The 19,611-nt window shown below is 49.5% G+C and overlaps 1 protein-coding gene across 2 annotated transcripts in view; it reads left to right on the forward strand.

Moving 5' to 3' along the window:
- Positions 1-18,699, forward strand: part of LOC101115808 (ATP-binding cassette sub-family A member 9) — a 60,316-nt gene extending 41,617 nt beyond the window's left edge. Inside the window, exons 30-40 of one of the 2 annotated variants that reach the window (XR_009595429.1) lie at positions 436-553; positions 1,224-1,315; positions 5,625-5,785; positions 6,819-6,894; positions 6,962-7,056; positions 8,078-8,197; positions 8,357-8,497; positions 8,944-9,023; positions 11,283-11,338; positions 11,663-14,755; positions 14,872-18,699. Coding sequence is in view for 1 of the 2 variants with exons in the window: in XM_027974000.3 (XP_027829801.2) it covers positions 436-553; positions 1,224-1,315; positions 5,625-5,785; positions 6,819-6,894; positions 6,962-7,056; positions 8,078-8,197; positions 8,357-8,497; positions 8,944-9,023; positions 11,283-11,338; positions 11,663-11,758 (1,035 nt within the window). In the remaining variant the exon portion in view is untranslated. Of the gene's footprint in view, positions 1-435; positions 554-1,223; positions 1,316-5,624; positions 5,786-6,818; positions 6,895-6,961; positions 7,057-8,077; positions 8,198-8,356; positions 8,498-8,943; positions 9,024-11,282; positions 11,339-11,662 lie in introns of both variants that reach the window. The other variant, XM_027974000.3, reaches the window with a different exon arrangement.
- Positions 18,700-19,611: the final 912 nt, after the last annotated feature.

Consider the following 19,611-nt stretch of genomic DNA (forward strand, 5'->3'; position numbering starts at 1 on the left):
TAAAGCTTATCATCACAGAACCAAAGCGAGGCTGTGTAAGTTTTCTACACTGAGTAAAGTTTACTGCAAGCAGTTCAGGGGAGAGAGTTCATCTGAGGTGTGTGTGTGTTTGTGTGCCTGGGTGTGTCTGTTTGTGTCTCTGTGTATATTTGTGTGCGTGAACACACATCTTCACAGACCTACTGGTTGAGTGGATGTCTCTATTCCAGTCTTCAGAGGAAGAGCAAGCAGGAATCATATGATACAGTACAGATGTCTTTTCCCTGAAGGAATGTATAAGACTGGGGGAGTGTGCTGGAAAATGGCCGTTTCTAGGGGGGAGGGCTGGTCTGACTCATGGTATCGAGCAGGAGAGATCTGGACCCGGGGAGGAGGGGACACACGCGCGTTTCACAGTGAGCATGAAGCTGCATCGGACTCCCCTTGCTTTTCCAGAAACCTGCCATTGTGGCCAGCTGTCTACGGAAGGAATATGCAGGCAGAAAGAAAAACTGTTTTGCCAAGAGGAAGAAAAAAGTAGCCATAAGAAATGTCTCTTTCTGTGTGAGAAAAGGTGGGAACCACTCATTCCGCTGGCAGAGCCGTCTTGACCCGGGACCGTGAGGTCTCCTGAAAGGCCTGGGAGGGTCTGAATCCGGGGCCATCTGCAGAGGAACCCAGAGGGCAGCCAGCCCTCCTCCACAGGCTACAGCTGAGCCAGGCTATGGAAAATCTCAGCTATAATTATAATGGTGTTTCCTTGCATAGGAAGACAGTTCTGTTCCATTCAGACAGACACACAGAAAAGAGCAATGATAAGAACAATGACCAAAAAGGAGGCGGTCCTTCTGTTAAGAAGGATGGACTTCTTTTTTAAGTGATATAATGAATTTCACAACAGGGATTAGTTCCCAGGAAGGAACCCCCTGGGGTACCGCAGTGCATCCTTCCTCACAAACAGCAGGCTTTGCAGCGTATTGGTTAAATGCAAAAAAAAAAAAAAAAAAGGCGCTTCAGATTCCAGCTCAATCTCGGATTGGCTGCATGACCTTGGTCATTTTCCTCTTCATTCTCTTTGCATCTCCGTTTCCTTGCCTGCAAAATGAAGCTAGTGGCAACACTCAGGCCTGTGTGCGAAGAAGAAGTGAAATAATGCCTGTGGCTTGGCACGCGGTGAGCCATGGAACAGCATTTGTGTGACTTGCATTGTAAGGTGACATTCTGAGTGTACCTGTTTCCTTCAGGTGAAGTCATAGGGCTCTTGGGACACAACGGAGCAGGCAAAAGCACAGCCGTCAAGATGATAACCGGAGACGCGCGGCCAACCGCAGGGCAGGTCAGTGAACACGTGGAAATGCGCTAATCGGTGCTGCCCAGAGCAAACGTTTTCCAGTGGCCACAGGGGCCAATCTTAAAAATATATATCTGGTCCTTTCTTGTTAATCAGTGTGATTTATGCACTGAATGAAGAGGATTAATGAAAACTGTCTCCCCTTAATTCCGAAAACAGTTAGGCACTGAAGCCTACGTGTTATCTATTCGATGCCTTTTACTGAGTGAGAAATAGACACATTCGCAGGAAACGTTTGGGAAAGTAAAGCTAAACAGTAGCTTTGTTCATGGTCTTTCTTTTCTTTCTTTCTTTCTTTTTTTTTTTTTTAAGTTATATATCCTGAGAACTTGTTGAATTGGACTGCCAAGATCCAGGATTTATTCAGAAAATAGAAATCTTAGATTAGTGAAAAACTGTCCAAGTTCCAAAGCAAAAACCACAATAGTATATGAATACAGTGAGGTGCTGTGTCTGGGCCAAGTTGTGGAAAGTAATGGACAGAGGACTGAAGTATTGCAACTTTGGCTTTTCCATTGTTCTTTTTAAAAATAATATTTATTTATTTATCTGCAATGGGTCTTAGTCACAGCATTGAACTGGGATTCAGGCACTGAACCTGAAGTTACAGGGCTCAATCCCAGGTTCAGCGATTGAACCTGGGCCCCCCGCGTTAGGAGCACAGAGTCTCAGCCCCCAGGCCACCAAGGAAGTCCCACAGTGTCGCACATTTGCAGGGCAGACGCTGCCAGCACTGGTCAGAAGGTGAAGGCGGGAGCGCGCGCTCACCACGAGAAGCTGATGGCGCTCTTGGTCTCCCTCCCCCTCTCACTCCACGGCAGCCAGAGCGGTCCTTAGGAAAACGCAGAAGTGCTCATACCATCGCCCTCTTATAACCTCGCGGCTGGAGCGCGCGCAGAACCTTCACCGGGGCCGCAAAAGGCCCTGTAGGGTCTGGGCTCCGTTGATGACCCTGCCTCCCGCTAGCCTTCGGTGGTCTTCCCACTTCGAGCCCCTCGGGTGTGCTCCCCCGGGGGCTGGAGTGCTCCGCCCTGGGCTCTTCAAGTGTCTGCTCATCTCCTTCTCGTCACTTTAAAATCCACGTCCCCAGAGGCCTTCCCCTGTGACCCTCGGGGCTAACACCTGTGTGGCCGTTCGGCGGGCGCCGTGACTCGCTCACGCGTGTGCTCGGCGGCATCTGGATTCACTCGCGCGTGTGCTCGGCGGGATCTGGATTCACTCACGCGTGTGCTCGGCGGGCGCCGTGACTCACTCGCGCGTGTGCTCGGCGGGATCTGGATTCACTCACGCGTGTGCTCGGCGGGTTCACGCGTGTGCTCGGCAGGCGCCGTGACTCACTCGCGCGTGTGCTCGGCGGGATCTGGATTCACTCACGCGTGTGCTCGGCGGGTTCACGCGTGTGCTCGGCAGGCGCCGTGACTCACCCGCGCGTGTGCTCGGCGGGATCTGGATTCACTCGCGCGTGTGCTTGGCAGGCGCCGTGACTCACCCGCGCGTGTGCTCGGCGGGCGCCGTGACTCACTCGCGCGTGTGCTCGGCGGGCGCCGTGACTCACCCGCGCGTGTGCTCGGCGGGATCTGGATTCACTCGCGCGTGTGCTCGGCGGGCGCCGTGACTCACTCGCGCGTGTGCTCGGCGGGCGCCGTGACTCACTCGCGCGTGTGCTCGGCGGGCGCCGTGACTCAACCCGCGTGTGCTCGGCGGGATCTGGATTCACTCGCGCGTGTGCTCGGCAGGCGCCGTGACTCACTCGCGCGTGTGCTCGCTGGTGTGCTTCCTGTTTCTCTGTCTAGACGGAAAGCCCTCGGAGGCCAGGTTAGCGAGGGCTCTCCTCCTCTGTCCTGGGCAGAGACGACACAGCCCCGACGTCAAGGGCTTGCCGACCCGGGGCAGGCCCCGGTTCCCACTCCCAGCTCTACCTCGAGCGGCCCCCTGCACGATTCCAACAAACGAGGCTCGTCTGTTTCCTCACGTGTGAAGCAGGCCTATCCAGCTAATGCCCCAGCCAGGTCGGGTGTTATTATTTTAAAATAATTTAAAACACAGAAAGTGTAAGCGCTGATAAACATACATACCTGTTATTATTATTATATGGCACCCTCTCTGGCTCGTAAAAAATTATAAATGCATGTATTAATAGATTCCTATGTGCCAGACTAGTGCTGAGAAGCTTCCATTTGCCTTAGCTCAGGATTTCTCAGGTCTGGCCCTGGGGACGTGTTGGGGTTTGGGGGGCGAGGATGCTTGTTTTTGTTGTTCATCTTCTCTTTTTTTTAACTTAAAAAATGTCTTTTATTTCACATTGCCAATTAACAGTGTTGTGATAGTTCCAAGTGGACAGCTAAGGGACCCAGCCATGCACACACCTGTGTCCATTCTCCCCCAGACTCCCCTCCCACCCAGGCTGCTCCGTAACACTGAACAGTGTTCCCTGTGTTGGACAGCAGGTCCTTGCTGGTTATCCATTTTAAATAGAGCCACGTGTATGTGTCCATCCCAAACTCCCTAACTATCCCTTCCCCCAGCCCATCCCCCTGGCAACCATGAGTGTTTTTCTGCATCTGTGGGTCTGTTTCTGTTTATCAGTTCACTGCAGTCACTCAGTCGTGTCCGACTCTTTGTGACCCCATGGACTGCAGCACGCCAGGCCTCCCTGTCCATCACCAACTCCCCAAGTTTAGTCAGACTCATTTCCATCGGGTCGGTGATTTCATCCAACCATCTCATCCTCTGTCGTCCCCTTCTCCCACCTTCAATCTTTCCCAGCATCAGGGTCTTTTCCAAGGAGTAAGTTCTTCGAATCAGGTGGCCAAGTTATTGGAGTTTTAGCTTCAGCATCAGTCCTTCCAGTGAATATTCAGCAATGATTTCCTTTAGGATGGACTGCTTGGATCTCCTTGCAGTCCAAGGGACTCTCTAGAGTCTTCTCCAACACCACAGTTCAAAAGCATCAATTCTTCAGCGCTCAGCTTTCTTCACAGTCCAACTCTCATATCCATACATAACCACTGGAAAAACCATAGCCTTGACTAGATGGACCTTTGTTGGCAAAGTAATGTCTCTACTTTTTAATATGCTGTCTAGGTTGGTCACAGGTTTTCTTCCAAGGAGCAAGCGTCTTTTAATTTCATGGCTGCAGTCACCATCTGCAGTGATTTTGGAGCTTAAAAAAATAGTCTCTCACTGTTCCCATTGTTTCCCCATCTATTTGCCATGAAGTGATGGGACCGGATGCCATGATCTTAGTTTTCTGAATGCTGAGTTTTAAGCCGGCTTTTTCACTCTCCTCTTTCACTTTCATCAAGAGGCTCTTTAGTTCTTCTTCGCTTTCTGCCATAAGGGTGTTGTCCTCTGTGTATCTGAGGTTTCTGTTTTTAAAGAAGCTCATTTGTATCATTTCTTTTTAGATTCTACACATAATGTCATACGATATTTCTCCTTCTCTGTCTTCCTTCACTCAGTATGACCGTGTCTAGGTCCATCCATGTTCTTAAGCTTTTTATCCCATATTGTCACGTTAGGTGATCAACAGTGTGGCACCAGTGTCACTTTGGACCAGATCATCCCTGTTGTGAAGGGCTCTCCTGTGCATTGCGGGGTACTTAGCAGCATCCTTGGCCTCGGCCCACTAGATTCTCAACCAGGACAACCCAAGTGTCTCCGTACAGGCCAGATGTCCCCTGGCAGGAGGGCTGGAAAAAACTAGCTTATTTAATCTTCACAAAATACTTGTGAAATATCCCGTAATTGTAACGGTTTTAACTTTGGAAAAACGGAATCTTCAACAAATACCTGTTCCTAGGGATGCTTGGATCAGTAAACGAAGTCAAGCATTGGACAACCAGGCTTACCAGGTGGCTCAGTGGTAAAGAATCTGCCAGCCAGTGCAGGAGGCAGACTCGGGTTGGCTGCCTGGATCGGGACGAGCCCCTGGGGGAGGACATGGCAACCCACCCCAGGATTCTTGCCTGGGAAATCCCATGGACAGAGGAGCCTGGAGGGCTACAGTGCCTGGGGTCACAAAGAGTCAGACACCACGTAGTGACTGAACAACAACAGTTAGACAACCAAGTACGCGACCCTGGACTCTTTCATGGACCTGGCACCGAAGTCCAAACTGTGAGAGCAGCTGTCTGTCACCGCGTGGAGTGTCTGTCTTTTCCCCAGAGCTGGCGACCACCCACGCACTTCTGGGCTCCTGGCCCCGAGTGAGCAGGAGGACACCGCTGAAATAATGCTCAGCGCCTACACGCGTGATTTTGGAGGGAAGGTGAGAATGGCCTTGTCTCTGCAGGTGCTGCTCGCAGGGGGCAGCGGAGGGGCGCCCCCGGGGTTCCTGGGGTACTGCCCCCAGGAGAGCGCGCTGTGGCCCAGCCTGACCGTGAGGGAGCACCTCGAGGTGTCGGCTGCTGTGAAAGGGCTGCGGAGGGCGGACGCCGCGGCCGCTATCACCAGGTGCGTGGGGGGGGGGGCCTCACCTGCTCCCCACCTGGGCTGAGACACCTTCACACAGAATGAGGCGGGCGGTGCTGATAGCTCCATGCTGCGGACCGTCTAGACCCCAGTTCAGTGTTTTCGCCAGCCTTACGCCTGGAGAGAAAAAGGCCATGTGTTATCATTTCTTAACTGATGTATAGCTGACTTACAATACGGCGTTAGATTCACGGGTGCAACAGAGCGACTCAGTCATATTTTTTCCAGATTCTTTTCCATCATGGGCTATTACAAGACACTGAATACAGTCCCCTGTGTTCTGCAGGAAATCCTTGTTGCATAGCTATTTTATGTATAGTAGTTTGTATCTGTTAAACCCAAAGTTCTAATTTATCCTGCCCCTCACCCCTTTCCCCTTTGGTAACTGCAAGCTTGTTTCTCTAGCTCTGTGAGCCTATTTCTGTTTTGTATATAGAATCACTTGTATTATATTTTTAGATTCTACGTATAAGTGACATCATATACTACTTGCCTTTGTCTGACTTTCTTTGCACTAACTTCGCGGTGTGTAATATTCTCTCGATCTATCCGCATTGCTGAAAGCGACGATATTTCATTCTTCCTTGCGGCTGAGTAATCTCCCATTGCTTCTGTGCACCACCCCTTCTTAAACCAGTTGACCACTGATGGGCATTTGGGTGGTTTCCATATCCTGGCTACTGTAAACAGAGCCACCGTGAACGCTGGGGTGCACGTGCGGTTTCAGATGGAGAGTTTCGTCTTTTCTGGATGTCTGCCCTAGTGTGGGATTGCAGGATCTTTGCAGGATCGTATAGGATCATATACTCACTGTTCTCAGTACAGAAAGAAGTTACTGCAGAAATGAGTCTGGCTGCCAAGAAGGGTTCATAAAACACCCTAGGTGGTTTCAATTTTAGGTTCACTGTGAGCCTCATTTAAACTCTCTGCATCTGTTCTGACTTGCCGGTTCTCTCAGACGCATCCCCCACCCTGAGCAGGGTGCTGTGGGTTTGACTCCCCCTGCTTCCCGCAGGCTGGCGGACGCGCTGAAGCTGCAAGACCAGATGGCACTCCCCGCCAAGGCCTTACCCGAGGGGGCCAAGAGAAAGGTAGGACCGGGCTGGGCTCCCCTGTGCGCCCCCAGGCCGGCGCCGACGCAGCTCCTCTCTGTTGCAGCTGAGCTTCGCGCTGAGCATCCTGGGGAGCCCGGCTGTGCTGCTTCTGGACGAGCCAACCACGGGGATGGACCCCGAGGGGCAGCTGCAGATGTGGTGAGGGGCGTCGGGGCTCCCCTGAGCGAATGTGGCACCTGTCACCGCTGACCCTCGAAAGCACTGCTGGTCATGTCAGACCCAGTGGCGAGAGGGGTGATTTTTCGTGTGCTGACAGATTTCCTTCCCCTTGGACTCACTTGTATGAAGGCACCTAAGCAACCACTTTGCAGTTGTTATTTAAAAGTCTGAAATTTCCCACTAAAAATGTCCTTGACGCAATAAAAAAAGAAAACAAAATTAAACCACTGTTTATAAAGGGAAAGATGTCCCACATTACCAGAAAAAACAGTGTGAAGAAAAAAGTCCTGACGTCATATCACAGCCAGTTTGTATTAAGGAGAAAAAGGTAATTGTAACTCAATCCTCACTCTAAAAATTTCATTTTCATCTTAGCTCTTCCAAGTAAGTATTCAAGGCTCATTTTTATATTTAATCGGATCAATCTATTATTAAGTTTAAATCTTTTGCAACATCACCCAATACATAATTCTTACGGAGGGAAGAGTAAATTCCAATGTATTCTCTTTTTTGACTTGCAAAATATTCATTTTATGTTATTTAAAAATTCTTTTATTGATGTATAATATTTATTAGTTTCAGTTGTACAATATAATGATTCAAAAATTTGTTATAGATTATACTCAATATATTCCCTAATCATTTTAAGAATTTTCTGAAATCTGTCTTTCTGAGCTTCTGGGCATGTCATCACGCTTTCTCATGAGGTCTCGTCTTCCCTCGTACTGCCTTCTCATAAATATTACTGACAGGCAGCATCTCTGTAGACAAGCTTGCACTTACTGCCATTCCTTGCCTTCAGCCCAAGCCCTGCTCCGAACGAGACACTGTTTGCTTGGTTCTTTCTGTGCCCGTTGTCCCTCCGAACCTCCTTTCTTTGAGGAGTGAATCTGAATTCTCTGTTGTTTCGTGAGTGCCAGTGGGAACGTCGTCACGTTACTTTCACACTGTCTGGAGCATCCCCACTAACTGACGTTTATTTTCCTTGGCCTCACTTCAGGCAGCTGATCCGGGCCTCCTTTAGAAACACAGCGCGGGGCGCCCTGCTGACCACCCACTCCATGGCCGAGGCAGAGGCCGTGTGCGACCGTGTGGCCGTCATGGTGTCCGGGAGCCTGAGGTGGGTGGGTCCCCAGGCGCGCTCTGAGCGAGGGCCTCTCCCCAACACGGTGGTCTATGCTTGGAGCTGGGCTGGCCGGCTGCTCTGGTCCCGGGGCCCTGCGTCCCCAGCGGGTTTCCCCTCGCTTCCCCTGCCAGCTGATCTTCCTCTCACCTCCAGGTGCGTCGGCTCCATCCAGCATCTGAAGAGCAAGTTCAGCAGAGGCTACCTGCTGGAGATGAAGCTGAAGAGCCTGGCCCAGCTGGAGGCTCTGCACGGCGAGGTCCTGAGGATCTTCCCCCAGGCTGCTCGGCAGGAGAGGTCAATGTGGGCTCGTTCTGTTTTGTCCTGGTCTTTGCTCTGTTTTTCTGTGATGGCAAGATATAAAAGCTTCATCTTCTCATTCTTAAAAAAAAAAAAAAAAAAAAAAAAAAACATAAAAACTGTATGGGAATCATGAGGACTTCAGTGAGTATAGAGATATCCAATTCCAAGGGATAGCACGGGAGGGAAATAAGAGAACCAAGTCCTGGTTTGGAAGCTGATTCTTGTAAAGGAATTAACATTCTTCCTATTTATTTTCTTTTAATTTTCAAGAGCCTATTTATTTATTTTATAATTGGATTGCAAGTGAGTTCACAATGTTTCGGTAGCTCCAGGCACACAGCCAAGTCCTGGATGAGCCTGCTGCCCCTTCCCAGACAGGGCACCCACTCGCGGCCATGCCTCCGGGTCCTGAATTTAGCTCTCTCTCTGCTCGCCCCCAGGTTCGCCTCCCTGCTGGTCTACAAGTTGCCCGTTGAGGATGTGCACCCTTTATCACATGCCTTCTTCTGTTTAGAGACAGGTGAGAGTGCCTGCTTTGAGGTGAGCCTCTGGAAACTGATCACGTTCAAGTCTTGCATAAAACCAGCATAAGAAGTCTGAATACATGGGCCTAAAACGTGACATTATACTATAAGTGTAGTTTACTATATTATACGATAAGGGCTTCCCCTGTGGCTCAGCTGGTGAAGAATCCGCCTGCAATGCGGGAGGCCAGGTTCAATCCCTGGGTCCAGAAGATCCCCTGGAAAAGGGAAAGGCTCTCCACTCCAGTATTCTGGCCTGGAGAATTCCAGGAAGTATACAGTCCATGGGGTCGCAAAAAGTCAGACATGACTGAGCGACTTTCACTTCACATACTATAAGTAAATAGTAAGGTTTTAATTTGGCAACTTCTGGGGAGACAGGCAGACCTCAGAGGTATTGTGGGTTGGGTTCCAACCATCACTGTATATTGAATGCTGCAATAAAGGCAGTCTCATGGGTGTTTTGGTTTCCCAGGGCGAATAAAAGTGGTGTTTAGGGGGCTTCCCTGAGTCTAGTGTGTAAGACCTCACCTTCCAGTGCAGGGTGCAAGTTCGATCCTTGGTCGGGGAAGCTAAGATCCAACATGCCTTGAGGCTAAAAAGTCAAAACATAGAACAGAAACAATATTGTAACAAATTCAATAAAGACTTTAAAAATGGTCCACATTTAAAAAAAAAGATGTTTACACTGTATCATAGTTTATTAAGTGTGCGATAACATTATTTCTAAAAGCCGTAATTACTTTGCCATAATTTAGAATATTTTATTGCTAAAAAGTGAGAGCCTCCATCTGAGTCTTAAATGAGTGGTAATCTTTTTCTATAATAATAATATCGAAGATCATGGATCGGCATGAGAAATAGAATCAGATCTGAAATATCCTGAGAATTAGCAACATGAGACACAGAAAGACAAAGTGAGGAAACACCGCTGGGGAAGCGGCGCCACGCACGCGCCAGGCGAGGGCGGCCGCACCCCCGTGGTGTGCGGGAATGCTGCGCTGTGACGCGGGCTCCCTGCGTCTCTGGCTTTCACAGCTGGTGGTGTGCTTGGGGTATAGTTGGTGTCTGGGGGCTCTTCTAGGGGCTTCCCTGGTGGCTCGGCAGTAAAGAACCCACCTGCCAATGCAGGAGACGCGGGTTTGATCCCTGGGTCGGGAAGATCCCCTGGAGAAGGAAATGGCAACCCACTGCAGTATTCTCGCCTGGGAAATCTCACAGATGGGGAAGCCTGGCGGGCTACCGTCCGTGGGGTCACAAAGACTCAGACACGGCTGAGTAACTAAACAGCAACAGCAAGGTCTTCTAGAGGCCCGGGGCGACGGTGGTCTCGTAACTCACTGTTGCCTAGTAACTAACTGTCCTCGAGGAGTCTCGACTCTCCAGGGTCTCCTCTCCACTCCTGGTGTTTCTCTCTTATGTATTTGCATATCTGGACTCTCAGGCACAGTCCACAAGGGTAAAAGGTAGGAAACTCAAAACCAGGATAATTCCAGGCTTCCCTGGTGGTCCACTGGTTGACTCCAAGCTTCCAGTGCGGGGTGCAGGTTCGATTCCTGGTCAGGGAAGATCCCACAAGCAGCCAAAAAAAATAAAAAAAAGCCATAAATTTAAAAAATGAAAAAGGATAATTCCAGGAACTTTTCCTCATAAAGGGGCTCTTTGGCAAGGTGCCAGGAACGGTGCAGTCACCTGAGGCTGCGCTTGACACCAGGGTTCCTGTTCTTGGGTCCAAAGGGCTGAAGGGAGGAGGCGGTGACTGGACTCTGGGAGCAGAGTCGGGGAGAATCTGCCATCTTGACGGAAGAAGTGACCTTGAATCCAAGGACATGCCTGGGGTCAGGGAGGAGGAGGAGGGATGAAAGCTCCGTCTCCTCTCTGTCCCTCCTCCTGGGCTTTCCACTGGTGGAACCCCCCAGGAGGAGCCCCCCGAGTCGGGCTCTGGAGCAGAGAGCGGGGTGGAGGAGAGTGAGGGCGGATGCAGAGCGGCTGGAGGCAGTGGTCCAGCCTTTAGCACGACCCGCACGGGCAATCCAGAACCTCGCGCCCTGTTTCCAGTCTTGTGGCCCCTCTGCCCGAGCTCTAAGATGCTGAGAGAGAGGATCACGTGGGGACCGTGCATTCCCGCACTCAATCCAAGTTCGTTACCCACCTTGCATATTTAAGATCTGTCCGGGTGTGCCCTTGGTGCATGACTAGGCAGACCTGTAAATGAAAGACATGTGCAGTCCTAATACACGTCTGTCCGTCTGCAGTTAAACAGAACTTCGACCTGGAGGGGTACAGCCTGTCGCAGTGCAGCCTGGAGCAGGTGGGTCCGTCATACACGCCCCACAGCATCCCAGATGGCTCGGACGGTAAAGCAGCGTGGGAAAGCCGGGTTCAGTCCCTGGGTGGGGAAGATCCCCTGGAGAAGGAAATGGCAACCCACTCCAGTATTCTTGCCTGGGAAATCTCATGGACAGAGGCGCCTGGCAGGCTACAATCCCTGGGGTCCCAGAGAGTCAGACATGACTGAGTGACTAACACTTTGCTCTTCACGGAATATAAAGATCCATGTGCACACACTCTGCACTCACGTGGGGCTACAGGAAGCAGTGGTCACCCCATCTCTTTATTCCTTCCTCTGTTGCAGGTGTTCCTGGAACTCTGCAAGGAGCAGGAGTGGGACAATTCTGATGAGGAAGTTGATCTGTCCGTGAAGTGGAAGCTCCTGCAGGAAGAGCCTTAAAGCCCAAATCCGCGATTTTTAAGACAACATTTTATAGCGTCAATATACCTTGGCTCAGATATGATTTCAAAATGCTTTTGAAACTCACATCATCACTTCTCTCAATAACATGCTGGATAGTAGGACTAAGGAGTAAGGTCAGAGCACTGAGGCTCAGCGGACCAGGCAGCCTCCGAAACAGCAACTGAACCCAGTGTTTCATACAGCAGCAGATTTTAAAATGCACCTGATTATGGAATTTTTATGTTTCTGAGAATGATGCAGAAAATAATTTTCTTTCTCTGACCTTTAAAATCTTAACTATTTTCTCATCTTTTTAAGTAGGCAGGTGGCTAAATGGTAAAGATTTTTTCTGCCTATGCAGGAGACACAGGTTTGATCCCTGGGTCGGGAGGATCCCCTGGAGAAGGGCATGGCAGCCCACTCCAGGATTCTTGCCTGGGAAAGCCCATGGACAGAGGAGCCTGGCGGGCTGCATAGGATCACAAGAGTTGGGCAAGACTAAACAATGACTGAACAACCACAAAGACAAAGTGAGACAGGACGCTGGCCGTTTGCTGCAGGGAGGCGGAATCTGACCGTTTCACGGCAGCGCAGTCTTGCTCTTTCCGTTCCTTTCTCACCTGTTCTTAATTTGCTCTCCTCTGTTTCCCGTCACTTCTCAGATTTCAGACTGTACAGTCATGCTTCATCTGTCGTGATGATACAGGAAACGTGGAACCCATTAAAATGGTCGTACTGAGAAACTGAACGTTAAAGTCGAGGAAAGTTTTTTAAAAACACATCTTACAATTTTGAATCACAACAAACTGTGGAAAATTCTGAAAGAGATGGGAATACCAGACCACCTGACCTGCCTCTTGAGAAATCTGTATGCAGATCAGGAAGCAACAGTTAGAACTGGACATGGAACAACAGACTGGTTCCAAATTGGGAAAGGGGTACGTCAAGGCTGTATATTGTCACCCTGCTTATTTAACTTATATGCAGAGTACATCATGAAAACACTGGGCTGGAAGAAGCACAAGCTGGAATCAAGACTGGGGGGAGAAATATCAATAACATCAGATATGCAGATGACACCACCCTTATGGCATAAAGCAATATTATTCTTGGAGGCTCCAAAATCACTGCAGATGGTGACTGCAGCCATGAAATTAAAAAGACACTTGTTGGGAGAAAAGTTATGACCAACCTAGACCGCATATTAAAAAGTAGAGACATTACTTTGCCAACAAAGGTCCGTCTTGTCAAGGCTATAGTTTTTCCAGTAGTCATGTATGGATGTGAGAGTTGGACTGTGAAGAAAGCTGAGTGCTGAAGAATTGATGCTTTTGAACTGTGGTGTTGGAGAAGACTCTTGAGAGTCCCTTGGACTGCAAGGAGATCCAACCAGTCCATCCTAAAGGAAATCAGTCATCAGAATGTTCATTGGAAGGACTGATGCTGAAGCTGAAACTCCAATACTTAGGTCACCTGATGTGAAGAACTGACCCATTTAAAAAGACCCTGATGTGGGAAAGATTGAAGGTGGGAGGAGAAGGGGATGACAGAGGATGAGATGGCTGGATAGCATCACCAATTCGATGGGCATGAGTTTGAATAAACTCCGGGAGTTGCTGATGGACAGGCAGGCCTGGCATGCTGCAGTCCGTGGGGTCACAAAGAGTCGGCCACGACTGAGCAGCTGAACTGAGCTGATCATTTTGAAGCATGTTTTTGTTCTCCGTTGCTTGTGATGTGAGGGTCTACTGCACAGTGCTAGAACGTCATAGGTACCGCTTTCTTCTGTCTGCATATGCTGTGGCCTGTCCATCCTATAAACACTTTGCAATCGGCGCGGTTCTCTGGTCCATCCTTACTCAGCTGAGTCGTTGCTGCTGTTGCTCTCCTTACTGTTTCCGGTCGTGTGCTGAGCTGTGTTCCCCGCAAACTCACAGATCCATTCTCCAGGGTGCCTGTGTTTGGAGGTGGGGCCTGTAAAGAGATAAGCGAGGTTGTCAGGTGGGGCCCTAATCTGAGGACACTTGTGTTTCTCTAAGAAGAGGGACCACAAAGGCCCTGCCAGCAAAGGTCCATCTCGTCAAGGCTGTGGTTTTTCCAGCGGTGATGTATGGATGTGAGAGTTGGACTAAAAGGAAGCTGAGCACCGAAAAATTGATGCTTTTGAACTGTGGTGTTGGAGAAGACTCTTGAGAGTCCCTTGGACTGCAAGGAGGTCCAACCAGTCCATCCTAAAGGAGATCAGTCCTGGGTGTTCATTGAAAGAACTGATGCTGAAGTAGAAACTCCAATAGTTTGGCCACCTGATGTGAAGAGCTGACTCATTTGAAAAGACCCTGATGCTGGGAAAGATTGAGGGTGGGAGGAGAAGGGGACGACAGAGGATGAGATGGTTGGATGGCATCACCGACTCGATGGACATGGGTTTGGGTGAGCTCCGGTCCGCTTCTGTCTAGACTGCCGCTCAGCTCATCCAGCCACTGCAGGCAGATTCTCCCCCTGGCAGGCCCTGGCCAGCGTGCCTCCTGTCAGCACCGCTCCGCATCTCTCCTCTGAGCTTTGCCTCCAGGAAACGGCACTGACCGGCGCATCATCCTGCTCGTAACCAACAGGATGAGTGCTCCGGGCGGCAGCCAGTCTGCTCCCAGCCGAGGGGAGAGGTTGCGGCGGCCACGCGGTTTCTCTCTGTGGCCAATGTGACCCACGCAGGAGAGGGACTGGTCACTCCAGGTTCGGGACTTCAGGGTCACGTCGAGGGCAGGCTGCTGGCTCCCTGCTCCGAAGCCTTGACTCATGTTTTCAAGTTCCATCCCTGGCATGTTTCCCAGAAAACTGAGGCCTGTTCCAGATTCTCTTTACTTGCTAAAATTCCGCTGAGACACACTGTGTCTTCCTGCACTGAATACCCTTCGGGAGCAGTCAAGTCCTGCTGTTTGCAGGAGAGGCTCAATAGGACATAATTGTGTGGCATTGGTTGATCAGGGCTATAGAAAGGTGCGATATTATTATTACGCACAAAGCATCGGGGGGATGCTGCAATGAAATGAAGGAACAAATCTGCTAGCTAATCACCACACTGCTCACACATATTCTCTGTCTTTCTGCTCAAGGTTGGGTGCGCTAGAGCTGTGACCTGTGGCTAATTCCTGCCCTGTGGATGGCGGTGCAGACCTCTGGAAGAACAATGCTGCCCTTTGCAGGCAATTTTAGGTAGAGTCCTTGGAATATTTTCACAGCAAATTCACCTATACACAAGTCCAAGGGTGCTGGTTTTTTAACCTGCCTCTCAAGTGAGCCTTAGAAAGCATCACTACGAACAAAGCTAGTGGAGGTGATGGAATTCCAGGTGAGCTATTTCAAATCCTGAAAGATGATGCTGTGAAAGTGCTGCACTCAATATGCCAGCAAATTTGGAAAACTCAGCAGTGGCCACAGGACTGGAAAAGGTTAGTTTTCATTCCAATCCCAAAGGAAGGCAATGCCAAAGAATGCTCAAACTGCCGCACAATTGCACTCATCTCACACGCTAGTAAAGTAATGCTCAAAATTCTCCAAGCCAGGCTTCAGCAATACATGAACCGTGAACTTCCAGCTGTTCAAGCTGGTTTTAGAAAAGGCAGAGGAACCAGAGATCAAATTGCCAATATCCGCTGGATCATCGAAAAAGCAAGAGAGTTCCAGAAAAACATCTATTTCTGCTTCATTGACTATGCCAAAGCCTTTGACTGTGTGGATCACAATAAACTGTGGAAAATTCTTCAAGAGATGGGAATACAGACCACCTGACCTGCCTCTTGAGAAACCTATATGCAGGTCAGGAAGCAACAGTTAGAACTGGACATGGAACAACAGACTGGTTCCAAACAGAAAAAGGAGTACATCAAGGCTGTATATTGTCACCCTGCTTATTTAACTTCTATGCAGAGTACATCATGAGAAACACTGAACTGGAAGAAGCACAAGCTGGAATCAAGATTGCTGGGAGAAATATCAATAACCTCAGATATGCAGATGACACCACCCTTATGGCAGAAAGTGAAGAGGAACTAAAAGCCTCTTGATAAAAGTGAAAGAGGAGCGTGAAAAAGTTGGCTTAAAGCTCAACATTCAGAAAACGAAGATCATGGCATCTGGTCCCATCACTTCATGGGAAATAAATGGGGAAACAGTGGAAACTGTCAGATTTTATTTTTGGGGGGGCTCCAAAATCACTGCAGATGGTGATTGCAGCCATGAAATTAAAAAGACGCTTACTCCTTGGAAGGAAAGTTATGACCAACCTAGACAGCATATTGAAAAGCAGAGACATTACTTTGCCAAGAAAGGTCCGTCGAGTCAGGGCTGTGGTTTTTCCAGTGGTCAGAGTGAGCTCTGGGAGTTGGTCATGGAGAGGATGCAATTCATGGGGTCGCAAAGAGCTGGACACGACTGAGCGACTGAACTGATAACATCCTGCGTGAACCACCTAACTGCTGTTCAATCTCCAAGTCTTTCTGACTCTCTTGTGACCTCATGGACTAGCCCGCCAGGCCCCTCTCTCCATGGCATTGTCCAGGCAAGAGCACTGGAGTCGGTTGCCACTTCCTCCTCCAGAGGATCTTCCCGACCCAGGGATCAAACCCACGCCTCCTGCATTGGCAGGCGGATTCTTCACCTCGGGAAGCCCCAAATCAACAGTACTCCAATTTAAAAAAAAAAAAAAATCTTGAAAAAGAAAGAAAAGTAGGCGGAAAGTGATCTTGGCAAATCTGTACCAGGACCGGCTCATCTCCATCCCAGGGAACAAGGACCCTGAACCGTCTCAGGCTGCTCTCCTTCCCCCGTTCTCCTTGTTTTCAGCCTCTTGCTGCTGCTGTGGATCCCCACTCATTCACTGGCTCGGCCCACCCGCCCCGAGCGATGGCTCAGCCGGCTTCCACCGGCCCCAGACGCACCCGCCTCCCTCTCCTCTCCTCTGGCCCCAGGTTCTTGTCTCTGACGGTCTAGGAGCTACCAGTGGAAGATGCTCCACGTTTAGCCCAAGCTTCCTTCAAATGAGAGAAGAGTAAGAGCTATAAGCTTTGAAATAAGGTCCCGGAGAGCGGATCATTCCAAATCATAAGTTAATCCGTCAGCATGACAAAAAAAAGGGATGTGACGGACTGTGTTCAATTTAAAAGTTAAACTCTCAGACTGAATTGTAGGACCAGAAAATCAAGGGGGTGGAGAACCTTGCGTGCGTGTTTGGGGGCCAATGGGAGTGAGTTTTGCTTTGAGGGGTGTTTCTATGTATTTGTCTGTGTGTGTGCCAATAAAACAATACTAGTCAAAACTCAATAATACCTGCATTTAGGAGAATATCAGTATTTCTTTGTGGACTGCAGATGCACATGTATTTGGAATTAAGTTTTATCTGGACGTGTGTATTATGTTATTGCCTTAGAAGCTGACCTGTTGCCTGGCCCCTAAGACAGTCTTCTTGTGTTCATTACACTGTAAAGCTGCCCACATGGCCCCCGGCACCACCAGGTTCGGACGCCTGCTCCATCCGAGCCCATGCACCCTGCTTCTCTGAAATGTCCAGGATCCATCGGTATTCTCTCTCCCTTGTCACGGCTCACAGACTATCTTTGCTGCTTTGCCAGCTTTCCTGAGGAAGAAGTCTGACTCTCCTGGTTCTGGGTGGCTGCTCCCACCCCTGCCCGTAGCGTCCATGGTCCATGACGCAGCCTCCTTCCATCCTGGGAGCCAAGCAACTGGCCACCTGGACCACGGTCCCTCCCAGCTCTCCCAATTGGCACCGTGGCCAGCACCAGCCTTGTACTGCTGGGGACACATCACCCATCTGCTGGGCACCGATCCGGGCTCTTACCACCCTTCTCAATCTACTTTGGTCAATAAGAAGGGTCTTCAATCCAATTGAGGGCATGCTGGCATGGTTTCAGGCAAGAGGTCACAAGCATCTTTCTCTATAATCTTCTTACACAACCCTTTCCAGAAGGCATCTTCCGTCCACCTCTTCCCTCTTTCTGGTCACATGAGGGGCAGAAAGCCTTCTCAGCATCATTTATCCCTTAAATGCATCTCTCAATAACTGTGCAGCTCACAGACATAATACCAGCCCTTTGCCCTGAAACCCAAGTGAATGGATTGGTATATTTTCAACTGAGTTCTGTGCTTAAACCATGAACAATAATTACCTTAACTTTTTTATTTAAGATTTTTTAAAAACTGATTTGTACTCTCAGTCTATCAGTCGCTCAGTCGTGCCCGACTCTTTGCGACCCCATGGACTGCAGCATGCCAGGCCTCCCTGTCCGTCACAAAACTCCCGGAGGTTTGTACTATATGCTGACTTATGGGACCATCTGGATGTAAAACTATGTGGACCCCTAACGAACCTCCTTCTCTGCTCAGTTGGGCAGAGCTTTGACCTGGAGGAGCACAGCCGCCCCAGCGCACCCTGGCGCAGGTGGGTCTGTTTCACGCTTTCGTACCATCCCCGGAACATGAAGGCCGAAGATGTGCACACGCTGGGCACTCGCGAGCACCATGAGAAGCAGTGTGACACTCCTGTCTTTAGTCTCTATTTCAGATATTCCTGGGGCTCTCCAAGGAGCAGGAGCTGGATGATTTAATGGAGGAACGTGACCCTCAGTGAGGCAGAAGTTCCTCCCACCGGAAGAGCCTTGAAGCCCCAAACCCCCCATGTTCCTGTTTGTTTTCTAAGACACTCATTTTTATAGCATCAATGTCATATTTGTAGAGACCATCGTGTAAGCATTGATGTGGTTCTCTGTGGGTGGAGAGGAGGTGTGAGTGCTGGATCAGTGCAGTGATAATGTGGGCAGAGGCATGTGGCTGAGCCCAGCCCGCGGGAATGTCTTAGTGTCTCTACAGGTTACCCTGATTCTATTTCTCTGTATAAATGCTGAATAAACAAGCTTACTTTTATGAAATTGTTTCAGTTTCTGAGTATGATAAACAAATTTCTTAAATTTTTTTCTTTTATCACAACCTTAATTAAAAAAAAAAAAAGCTTACCACCTCACCTAGACCCCTTTCCAATTTGCAGAAGGCCAACACCAACAAACTCTAAGATAATTATTTTAATTGCCTAGAGGATTGGAAGATGGGGGATTGGGAAGAAGAGGACAGAAGACTTCCCAGAGCTTTTTATTCTCAGAACTGCCACCTGAACCAGTTTTTATAGAGAGATCGTGGCCGTGGTTTGCGATCGTTCAGTATGAGACTCTATTGGACTTACTGCAAAAATGCAAACCACAGCTGCTGGACACTTGGTCCCGCTGTCTCAGCAACGTCACATCCAGTTTCTGCTTGTTGGAGAGTCCTTCATAAAAGGCCATTTCCTTCCTTTTCTCTGATGAGGGATTTTGAAGAGCAGAGATGCTTAAAAACAAATACAAAGAGATGGCCATGTCTAGGTGAACGCAAACTTCTGAGACTCTATGCTGCATATCCACCATTCGAAAGATGAGACGTTACGGAGGAATGGTGTTCTGTGTTTTGGAAAATTGAAGAGCCTGGCTCCTTTAACAAGTCCCAGCAGGGCAAAAAGATGTTGGCAAAGAATTCAGAGAAGGAGGGTATGAATTCTGGGAGGAGAAGGATGGTGCTGTTGGTGAGAAAAAGGTTTCATCTACTCCTCAAAGACTCTCTCAGCCGGTCTACTAGTCAAGTCAACGTGTGACAGAGTAACAGGAGGGAAACAAATGCAGCTTCATACAAACCCAAGAGGCTCAAAGACAAAAGGGGAAGACGAGGAGTGAGTACACACGCCCTCCCGAGCTAAGAAATGGTCAGGGACCTGGGCTTCCGCGGGGGGGAGGGGACTCACGGGACAGCGGAAG

Source organism: Ovis aries, chromosome 11 (genome assembly GCF_016772045.2).
Source record: "Ovis aries strain OAR_USU_Benz2616 breed Rambouillet chromosome 11, ARS-UI_Ramb_v3.0, whole genome shotgun sequence".
NCBI lineage: Eukaryota > Metazoa > Chordata > Mammalia > Artiodactyla > Bovidae > Ovis > Ovis aries.